This window comes from Eumetopias jubatus, unplaced genomic scaffold, assembly GCF_037043125.1.
Source record: "Eumetopias jubatus isolate StellerSeaLion01/CBP00866 unplaced genomic scaffold, mEumJub1_p1.0 scaffold_7, whole genome shotgun sequence".
NCBI classification, from domain to species: domain Eukaryota; kingdom Metazoa; phylum Chordata; class Mammalia; order Carnivora; family Otariidae; genus Eumetopias; species Eumetopias jubatus.
In genome coordinates this window covers 135,612,102-135,623,599 of record NW_028274813.1, presented here as the reverse complement: position 1 = coordinate 135,623,599, position 11,498 = coordinate 135,612,102, and the positions used below count along the sequence as shown (strand labels likewise).

General features: G+C 34.2%; 1 protein-coding gene across 6 annotated transcripts in view; it reads right to left on the bottom strand.

Annotated features, from left to right (window-relative positions):
- MEF2A (myocyte enhancer factor 2A) overlaps nucleotides 1-11,498 on the bottom strand; it is a 172,365-nt gene that overhangs the window by 54,960 nt on the left and 105,907 nt on the right. For all 6 annotated transcript variants that reach the window (XM_088024962.1, XM_088024963.1, XM_028122784.2 and 3 more), the window contains exon 4: nucleotides 11,277-11,480. In XM_088024962.1, the coding sequence (XP_087881088.1) occupies nucleotides 11,277-11,480 (204 nt within the window). The remainder of the gene's footprint in view (nucleotides 1-11,276; nucleotides 11,481-11,498) is intronic.

The following is an 11,498-nucleotide window of genomic DNA, read 5'->3' as shown; positions in this document are numbered from 1 at the left end:
AGCTTTTATACCTTAAAAGAAACCAGCAAAATAATACAACCTCCCCCCACTGAATAATCTTCTTTTATATAGCAGCCACTTATTCAGATTAACATAAGCTGATGAATGTGCTTTAAAAAAAAAACACTTTCTATGATTAAACAATACAGTCTGCTCTACTATACTGTGTTTTGGAATGTAAATTAGGTGCTATGAAACTGGTAAATAGGGAATGGTGTCAGTATAATCAAGAAGTCACTCTGGTTCACTGGGGATTTCTCCTAGGCAAGGGGAGCCAGAAAAGTGGAAACAGAATTAGAACCTTTAGCAGGAGAGGAGAAAGACCTCCTAACAGCAGGAGCATTTAAAAAGAGGAAAGAAAAAAGAAAACTGAAAACGAGTGCTTCAGAGAAGTATTCCCAGCCTTGTCGAAGGTTGTAATGTTTCCCATGCTCACTTTAATGGCAACCTCTCCCAGCTTCTATTGCTTATTGCTACACTGCCATCTGCACTGTCCTAAGACCCACTATCTCCATTCTAATTAAATGTTGTCAACATTTCTACTCAGGTAATTAATTCTGTGCATTTATAATACCCACTGTGGTAGCCACTAACTACACACACTAAGTTGCCTCACTGAGCAGTGCAAGCTCTTTTTAATTACTAATTAATTTTTAGTTTGTGTTTCTCAGAACACAAAGTTGCACAGGTTTTGGAGTTTATGAGATTTTTCAGGAATGCATAAACTGCATTACAGCAGAAGCACCTGTACGTTTTTCTTTTTAAGTCTGTTTACTTCTCTAAAGGTTGGAAGTAATATATACTGGGAGTCAATGTGGAAGATGGGGCAATACAGCAATAAAGGCAGTATTTCCAGGGTTATAGAGTATAGAGAATCACATCCCTTCATTCCTTCATTCTTGAGTTTTATTTCCATTTAAACACACTCTATGCTTTTGTCCTTAATAGCTTTGGGTAACATTTGATGAAGCTGTTTTGTTTTTTGGTTTTTGGTTTTGTTTTTAAGATTTATTTGAGACACAGAGAGAGTGTGTGCGTGAGCTGGGGGGAGGGCAGAGGGAAAGGGTGAAAGAATCTCAAGCAAGACTCCACACTGAGCACAGCATCCGACACAGGGCTCGATCCTGTGACCCTGAGACCATGACCTGACTCAAAATCAAGATGGACGCCCAACCGACTGAGCCACCCAGGTGCCCCTGATGAAGTTTTAAGAGTACAAATTAACTGAAGTAAGCAACACTGCTTTTAGTTCAATTTTATAGGTCATTAAGCTGTGTGCTGATCTTTGGGAATCCACTGGGAAGAATATCGATGTTCTTTAGCAAAGACTTTGCCTCAAAAGTTCCACAGTCTTTCTGAGATAGACCCAGGGTCTTCAAGAAAACATTATTTAAGTCTTGGTTTGTCATTGTGTACTCCTAAGATACTGGACCAGTCCTTTGCTTTGTTTGGGCTCCTGCTTTCTTACCATTTAAATGAAGTAAGAACTGGATCAGGGTTTTCCAAACCTTCTTATAATACATAAACTCCTTTTAACAATAATTTTGGTCACTTTTTCATGATAAATAATAATGATTTTAAGTAAAAATACTTCAAATTGTTACGTTAAAGGAGATATTATAAAGATTATTTATAAAATAATACTTGATCACATTCACATCATGGTTGAATTCTAAACATTTCCTTTTCTACAAATGATGCTCTCTTAAATTTTTTATAGATTAAGAAAAAGCATGACATGTCAATATATCATAATCTTTAGAACGCAGTCTAAACCTCCACTTTAATCACCCTTCCCCATTCAAACTAAGTGGAATAGCATTCTTCTTCATAAAATCTCAGTATTACTAAAGACCTGTCGTAATTAAAAGATGAGATCTTTAGTCTATTTTTAAAAGTTACAATCTTCTTTTAAAACGCTGATAATCTGCTGTCAGATTAGTATTCTTGTAACAATTATTTGACTACCTAAACTTTAAACACCTCTAAAGGCTGCCCAATGCCCGTTAAGACAAATGTCAAACACCACAGACTGATATTCAAGGCACTCTATCAACTACACCCAATCTGTCTGTTCCTTACCTTAATTATTCACCTATACAAACTCTTTATTCCACAGAAATGTGTATGATGTGTAGTAATAAGATTTATTTTTTCTGTATGATATGTATATCCAGTGTTTCTAGCACCATTTATTGAAAAGACTTTCCTTTTCTCACTGACTTACCTTAGCCCTTTTGTCAAACATCAATTAACCATGAATGTATGGGTCTATTTCTGAGCTCTGTGTCCTGTTCCACTGAGCTACAGGTCTATCCCCACCTATGCAAATACAAACTTTCTGGATTAAGGTAGCTTTATAGTACATCTCAGAGGTAGAGTATCCAGCTAGAATAAGCCAATCAGCACTTTCCATCTTCTCCTCACCATCATGATTAGCGCACTGCAGGGAGGAGTGTGGAAGCATGTTATCTAAGCCAGCATAACAGAGTTAATTTTCGAATATTTGGTGAAAACTCTAGGACACAACTAATCTCTGATGCTTTACATTGGTGCTTAACAATATGGTAGCCACTAGCCACATGTGTTTACTTAAAGTTAAAAATACAGTTTCTCAATTGTACTATTTATATTTCAAGTGCTCAACAGCTACATATGACTAATGGCTACCATACTGAACAGCACAAACAGAGAACACTTCCATTACCATGAAGAGTTCTACTGGATAGTGCTGCTACAGATGACGCCATGTGCAGATGTAAGGTCGGGAGCTGCCACTGTCAACATGCAGTAGCCAGCATCAGGACAAAGCTGATGCCTGAGAAAAGGCAGAAACCTGGAGCCCAATTCAACAGAGCAGAGCCTAATCTCTACCACACTGCTGTGTTTTTTTGTTATGTGATATAACACCTACCCCTATTTTAAAGGCGAGTTTCAGTCAGGTCTTTGTTACTTGGAATTAGAAACAACCTAATATAAAATAGTTTTCAAAATGCTTTCACAGGGTGCCTGGCTGGCTGAGTTGGTCGGTAAAGCATGCAACTCTTGATCTCCAGCTTGTGAGTTTGAGCCCCATACTGGGTACAGAGATAACTTAAAAATAAAAAATCCTTTTAAAAAATGCTTATGCATACATTATTTTAATTGATCCTTAAAACCCACAAGATTTAGAACTTTAATACTGCTCTCTTTTCCTATTAAACAGGTACCATAAATATTCAATAAATAATGGATTAGTATAGCAAAGAAATGCTAATTATAAATACTAAATATAGAAATTTACTTTGGATCACAATAAGTGAAGTATCAAATAATAGAATTTGAGAATTAACACCTTTCACAAAATGCCTAAATCCTCACCTAAAACCCTTACTTTCTGCTGTCCTACAGAACATAACTGATAGAATTTTTTATACCCCAAAGTAACAACAATTTTTAAAAACTTAATTCAACTATAACAAATATGGAAAATAGCACTAAAAATATCTTAATTATATCATACAATGAAACAATCCTATATGAACACTGGTAGCATGAAAAAGCAAGCTGATTTTTTTTAATTCCCGTACAATACTAGTTACTATTTCTAAGCTTTTTTGCAGAATTATAAACATTTTTGAGGTTTTCAAGAGACTTTGGAAATAACAACTCAAGCCCAGAAATTACCACAAAATAACAAAGCAGTTATATGAAAAGAAAATTCCTATAAAAACAAAGCATGAGAGAATAATATTCCCTGTTGAATTATAAAAGGTAAATTCTAATATGAATTCAAGCTTTGGTTTATTCTCTAAGACTCAAACTTGTAGCTTATTTACCAAGTTTCAAGAATCACTAACAATTTAAAAAACAATCTTAAAAGTATACCTTCTGATCTTTTACTGCCAATTAAAATGAGAACTTATAGAAAATATTCTTTGAGTAAAGAAATATAATCACACATGTGTGCCTACACATGATTTTTCATAGAATATCCTTAGTATACACAAGTATCAAAGCACATATCAAAAACTGATTTGATTCACAAATCAACCCACCAAACAAAACCTACAAAATTATAAATTATTTTCCAAAATATAAAAAGTTCATACTACCATTTGGAATGGTTTACAGGTCAAGCACTGATTGTGTATTTTAAATTTAAAAGTAGGGTTATGACCAATCTACGCTAAGAAGACACCTCTCTTTCTTTAGACTCTAGATCCCTTGAGTTTCTCTCAAAACCAAGCTACAAAAATAACTTCAAGCTTGTAGCTCTAATAGTAATATAGTATGTATATGCTGAATGATTACTATTTGATGGGAAACATCAAAATCTTGTGATTCTAGGTGTCTTGAATCTATACTGAAATGTATCCAACAAAGGAACTTCTGTAGTAAGATAATAAAACAGCCAACACATCATCTTTTTAGGAAAACAGCAGAAATAAGGCCAGTTATTCCCAGTGTCTAGCACAATGCCCTGTACATGGTATGATAACTATCAGTACAATTAAAAATGTAAAAATAATGTATTATATTCAACATTTTCACCCTTTTCCTCCTCCCTTCTTTTAAACCCCTTTCAAAAATAAAAATTACAGTGTGATTTGAACACAATGTATTGCTTGGGAAGTGCAAGAGAGTCAGTAAAACCTAGACACAGCTCTTTCAATAGCTACCCAAGCCTTCAGGAGAAAGTCAAGGGCCTTAGACACCTCTCTGGGATCTGGTTTACTTCCCAGGTCTTGGCTATTTCCACTCTTCACACTATACTACTACAGCTATACTTGTCTGAAGTTAACTCCATAAAATAATTGTATTATGTCTCATTTCCTAATTTCCACATAAGCTGCCCCTTTGAACTAGAACACCTTTCTTCTACCCCTTTCCCTCTCCAACCCTGTCCTTTAAAGGACTAAGATGATGGTGTCACCTCAAAAGGAAGTTTTCTCTGACCACTCCCCCAATCCTCTGTACCCCTTTTCTCACTGGCCAAAAATTTGGCTAATGTAGCAAAGAACTTCCAGAGGAAAAAGAACAACTTATCTGACTGTAACTACTAAAACACTCAATCCCTAACACAAAGGGACATAAAAAGGATATATAGGTATTCACTGATGAACACGAGAAATGCATTAGAGAAATGTAAGCCATATTATAAAGTGATAGATCTCATCCCTTTCTGCATGAACTCCCATTTATATATCAAAAACATCAATCTCTGATGGGAGAAAAATCTGACCTCAAGAAAATAAAAATCACACGCAGAGATGCACAGTTCCTTAAAAAGCACATACATGAAAACCAACAATTGTATGATAAATAATAATATTTAAATACATAGTAAAAACAAAAAGAGTCAAACTGAAATCGCAAGAGCTACGGTGATTGCCGTGTGAGGTGATGGTGCAGGACAAGTGAGAAGAGGAGGAGGGCCATGAGGATTGTGTGCCTCACCCTGTGAATCACCATCCTGCTGCGCCAGGCTCTGTTAGGAATAAAAGAGCAGGGCAGGGGGCTGGAGGTGGAGGGAAGCTTTGTCTTGTCTTCAGATGTCTCATTATTTTTCCCCTTTCCCTGCCGCTCCACTGCAGCCCTGTAAAACATTAGGCAAGCCTCTTAAATACTCCCTGTCTGTTCCATTCCTCATCTGTAACATGGGGAGAAGAAAAAAAAAAAAAACTGATTGGCTCAAAAAGGCTCTCTGAGAACATTGTAATACTGTCAGAAAACTGAAGCATAATCATGCCTCCGATTGTACAAGGTCAGTACTAGATGATCTCAGGAGACAAAAGTCACTTATCTTTCTGTTTTGCTCAACTGAGGAACTGTAATCCATTGCCCACACATCCCCACCAGACCCCATAAATACATCCAAAGGAGCACTTATAACCATGTAGTAGTGAATTGAAAGGTAACCCATCAGTAACATGTCACCTAGTTTGGAGTTCACACCAAAATCGGCATGCTATTTTGGATTGCTTCTTAGAAGGTCTTAAAAGTTACACTTTGTGCTTACTCACTGCTTAAAATTATTTCAGAGAATGTTCTTGGGAATAAAAATATTTAAGAAGCTGGGTGACCACTGCCCAGAGACTGCATGTTAACTCAAAGTTTTGAGTCTCACTGCACTTAGGACAAGTTAATTCGAGTTCATACAATATTGCTCAGACCTCCCCTCAGGAGTTTTTGCTTCAGTAGGTCTGATGTGGGGCCCACGAGCTTAGATTTCTAACAAGTTCTCTGGTGACACTGCTGCTGCTGGTCCAGGGTCAGGGTACCACACTCTGAGAGCCATGGATTTTAAAATAATGTACTCCTGCCAGGGTCAACTTTCACTGTGAGCTGTTTTTATTTATTAATTGGTAGATGCATCATATACTGATCCCATCTTCCTCTCTTTTAAGATATTGATCATTTCTAAATTCCTTTGTAATCTGAAAGTAGGCAGGAATAATTAAGACTCAAAAAAAGCAGATTTTCTCTTCCTTTAGAATCCAAATGATTGTCATCTTACTTCATTTATCACTGTGTCTCAAATTCCTCATCTGTGAAATGGGGACAATAAGAGGGTTCAATCAGATAAAATAAATAAAAGCCCTTGGAACAGTACCAGGTTATGTTAGCAACTAGATAAATGTCATCTATTATTCTTATTGCAATTATCCCCACTCATTTTCCGTTAATTATTGAGGAAAACTCATTCAAGTTTGCTACATGTTATATATCACTGACTTATATACAAAATCCTTATCCATTTCTAGTGAAATGTTCTGGAGCTCCAATGGATTCAATAAACTGGGGAGCAATGGGAAGTTATAATGTCAAAGAGCCAGGTTCTAATCCTACTTCTGCCACTAAATTGCTACATGACTCTGGGCAAGTAATTTAATGGAGTCTCAATCTCCACTTCTGAAAAAGCTTACCTTGGATATGAAGCTCAAACGAGATAATGCAAGACGAATTTTTTTTTTAAGTACTATAGTATTCCTGTCATGAGGAAGATACTTCTATCTGGGAACAGTTTATAAGATATCAACTAAAGAAATAAATGGCCACGGTCTCTTACATTCTTAAATAACAGCACAGTGATATGAATCACCACATAAGCTATTTGCTGAATATTCTCCAATATCACCAAGTCATAACTATTTTTAAAATATTATACACAGGAATATATAATATTTCAAATATTCCTGCAAAGTGAAAGAAAGAGAAAAGTGGATACAAAAGTAATCTCGGGGATTTGTTGAGTAACAGCTGCTAAAATCCTCACTTCATGGCTTTAGCATAATTTTTATTTTGATGCAGAACCCTTCTATTGGTCCTAGGCTTTTGTTTATCATAAACACAAAGTATATATACACACACGTATATGAATAATGGTGACCAACTGGTGAGTTTCATTACTAGTTTCTAATACTCTAAGATAAATCCAGTGTTCTTATAAAATTGCATACTACAGTTCACAAGCTTTTCAATCTTAATTTACTGAAAAGAGATATGGGGGTTATAACATTGTCTTTGTACATTTCAATTAAATTACCACACAAAAAGTTAGCCACATATTTTTGCATTAATGCTTAATAACATGGAAAGATATAATGTATATCTCTGATGACATTCTTTATAGAATGTCTCCTAATGAAATATAGGAAATAAAGTAGTAAAATTCATCTTTTGTAAGGAATAAACTCCTAAAAAGCAGTGTATAAGCATTTTCAAATAAGATGCCATTAACACAGCAGCAATACTCTCCATTATAAAGAAATCCAGTTATGAAGTCTCTTATAAAGTTTATCTTAATGACACTCTCCTAATTTACTAATGTGTAAGTTTCCATTTTCATTTATTTAGCTTTCTCAATATAGGAGATATACATGTCCCACAGGACACTACAGACTTCAAAATATCTAAATGCAATTTAAAATATGTGAATGCTGTTGATTTTTTAAAAAGCCATATAGAAGTAATTTTTTATCAACTATAATTGTTAAAATTAAAATTTTAAGAAACTAGTTTTAAAATATAAGTAATGTGAAACAAGGGACAGCAAAGACAGAACACCATTCTGTAGATGGGTTTCTAATACTCGAGGTTAAAATCAAAAGACAGATAAAATGTGAGCTTATCATCATAAAATTCAAATACCAACTACTTTTAATATACTTATTCCACTGTGTTCCCAGAAAACATACTAGATCTAATTCCATAGGCCTAACACATGCACATCCTTGCAGGTGTGGCTTTTCAGTAACATGGGGGAAAGTAAAATCCTACTGATCTTAAAGACTAACTTGCAATAGGAAATAGGTGAATTCGGGTTAGAGGCCTTATGAAGGTTGTTCTCAAAGTTTTCAGTTAGTCTCACTGTGGACCATATTATATTAGGAAACACTCTAACATGGGTCACTTATAGTTGTTTATGCTTCCATTTACTGCTGATGAACTCAGTCCCAGGAGATGGCTTTTTCAGCCCATCCAGAATGTTATGCCAACTTATTAAAAGTTCACAGATATAAAATCTTCAGTTAATACAAGTGTATCTCACTGGTTTACGAAACTATGAGTAGAAAGAAGAGTCTTGGGGCCTGAATTAGAAAATCGCTAAATAACATCACTTTGCAGAGTCCATAGTACACAGGAGCCCCTCAAATATTTCTGTTAAATAAACAAATGGACAAAAAGTATGCTTCCGATTACTACAACTATTTGAAAGGAAACTATATGAAAAAATACTTATAATGGTATTCTCATTCTTTAAATGAGGTATTTGTAAAAACACTTGGAAGCGCCTGGCCCATAGGAAGGTCTATATGTATTTGTCATTACTCTTGTCCTAGAATCTTACTTTGGTTCACAACAATCTTTGTAGCTGCACCATATAAGCCATGACCACCACTGATAAAAGGAACTCGGATATGTGCACACCACTAGTGAGGCTGCAATTGCATTACTTTCATATGTGGAAGAAAGAATATCTAGGATAACCACTATTGTTTTATAATGAAGATTAATTCAGGAAGCTTAACATACAAGGTAAATTCAGCCTTATAATTTATCCTACCAACAAACTGATCCCTTACAAGCCAATGTGTCTTCTATAAATTGTATTTATATAATTCAGAACTCCATAAAGAACTATTGATAATATTCATGTTCACTTGTATCTAAGAAATTCAATTAAAAAGAAAACATCAAAATCCCAATTGATAATTGACCTGCAAAAGTTTTCCTTCACACTGAAGTAAACTGTAATATAGGAGACTGCTAAAACATGTTTGGGATTTACTCTCTTACACTTTGATTGCTGACCACAACAGAGATGAAGACTGAGGTAGTTTGGAAATTCTGTGAGGATTAAATCAGACTATATTCTTCATATTCTCTAAGGAAGTAAGCTTTAGGCTGTGCGAAGCACCCTCAACTTCCAGGGGCCAAGAACAACAACTGCTGCAATGAAAGAGCAGAGTAGTTAGGGTTAAGGAGGTGGCTGCCTTCTACAACGAAACTAGCTTGAATATCTATTTGTTGGCATTATTAAAGTCAACTCTATTTCTTTGACTTAGGCAGTGGAGCGTTTGATAAGATACAGAGATTTTTAAAATAAGATGTCATTTTGAATTAAACCCACCAGGGATCCTTCTCCATTACAAGGGAATCCAGTTATGAAGGCTCTGATAAAGACTACCCAAATAATGATCCCATAATTTATAAAATCACGATTCAAAATGCATTATGGTAAAATAAGGAAAGAGTCTAATTTGTATTGCACATAAGTGATAAGATATGCCACAAATGCTAAATAATATAAAGTAACTTAAAACTGATATAATCATAACTGCATTAAGGGGTTTGGCTAAGATGTAACCATGTTGTTTAACTGAAGTGATCAACAAAAGCAAAATCAAAAGCTTCATACACATTTCAGGGGCTATTCATAGCAATGAACCATTTAAATAAAACTGTGGGGAACAAGCAACAGAGATGAGTTATAGCTGTAATTATAAGATGCTTTTACTTCTCACTGCAAACAACTGATTAACTGCTAAAAAGTAACAAGTGTTTTTTTAATTATATGTAGATTTTTTTTTTTTTTGCAGTAACAAACTAAATCAATTACTGTCCAAAAAGGAATGGTTGCAGTAGAGTAATAGGTATAGGGGAAATTTTAAATGCATTTAATCAGTGGAGGCAGGTAAATTAGATTCCTACACAATAAAATAGTTAAAGAATCTTTATCTTAATTTTAATTACTCGAATTACTCAAATACATTAGGACTTCATTTCTTCCTTTGTAGTTAGTTCTGCATCGTTCCACATGGTTTTAGTATTTTCACCAAGGAAATCCCTAATTTACTGAAATAGTTTTCTAATATTACAAAAACTAAACCAAAGTATATAACTTTTGAAGTAGTGGGGGAAAAGTTCCCTCTTTTGAATAAAAATGATACAAAATCTCTAAATGTAAACAAAAAGACAAAAGTATTAAACTAATTTAAAATGCCTTTAGAAATATGAATGGAAAATTATCTTTTATAAAAATATTTTACAGAAGAGAAAGGGGAAAGCATACAGATTCTCCTTTTTGAAGGTTTTGTTTTAAAACACTATTTCTGAGTAACATGGAAATAATTCCAAAAAATTCTTTTTATTTTCACTTTAATTAGGTTGGCAGAATTATTAGAAATACTGTAGGACAGCAGATAAGGGAAAAAAAAAAATGGAGAATCTCTCCCCCCGCCAACAACTAAAGTACTAGTCACAAAACAGAAATATTATTTATGTCATTTTCTTCCACTAGTGTTTAAAATTGTGGGTAGTCACTGACATAATGAAATGATTAAGACATATTAAAACTGTAACTTCATACTATTCCAAGTGATATAGCTTCTTATGTTAACTTTAAAACTCATACAAAATAATCATAGGTAAAATGTATTATACTGCTGTACACAGTACAACAGTCTAGTTGTTTTTGTCTCAAACAGGGTATGTTTATAGCATAAGTGGGTCATTACATAGCAATAATCAGATCCTTCTAACAAATGATTCAGAGAAAAAAATATATATGTATATATTATTATAGCAATAATCAGATCATCCCAAGAAATGATTCGGAGAAAAAAAAATAAATTTTACATATGTATATAAAAATATATTTTTGTGTATTTTATAACTATATATAACTGATTTATAATTTGGATGTGAAGCAATCTGACACTTTTAAAAGTTATTAAATGGAAAATTTAATTATATCTTCAATTCAGACATTACTAGAATATATGTGTTACCTCAACAATATCCGAGTTGGTTCTGCTTTCATGAGGTTCATTATACTCTGTATACTTGAGAAGAACTTTGTCCATGTCAGTGCTGGCATACTGAAACAGTTTGTTAGAGCTGTTGAAAATGATGAGTGCTATTTCACAGTCACAGAGCACACTAAGTTCATAGGCTTTCTTCATTAATCCAAACTTTCTCTTTGTAAAAGTAACCTAGACAATCAAAGAAAA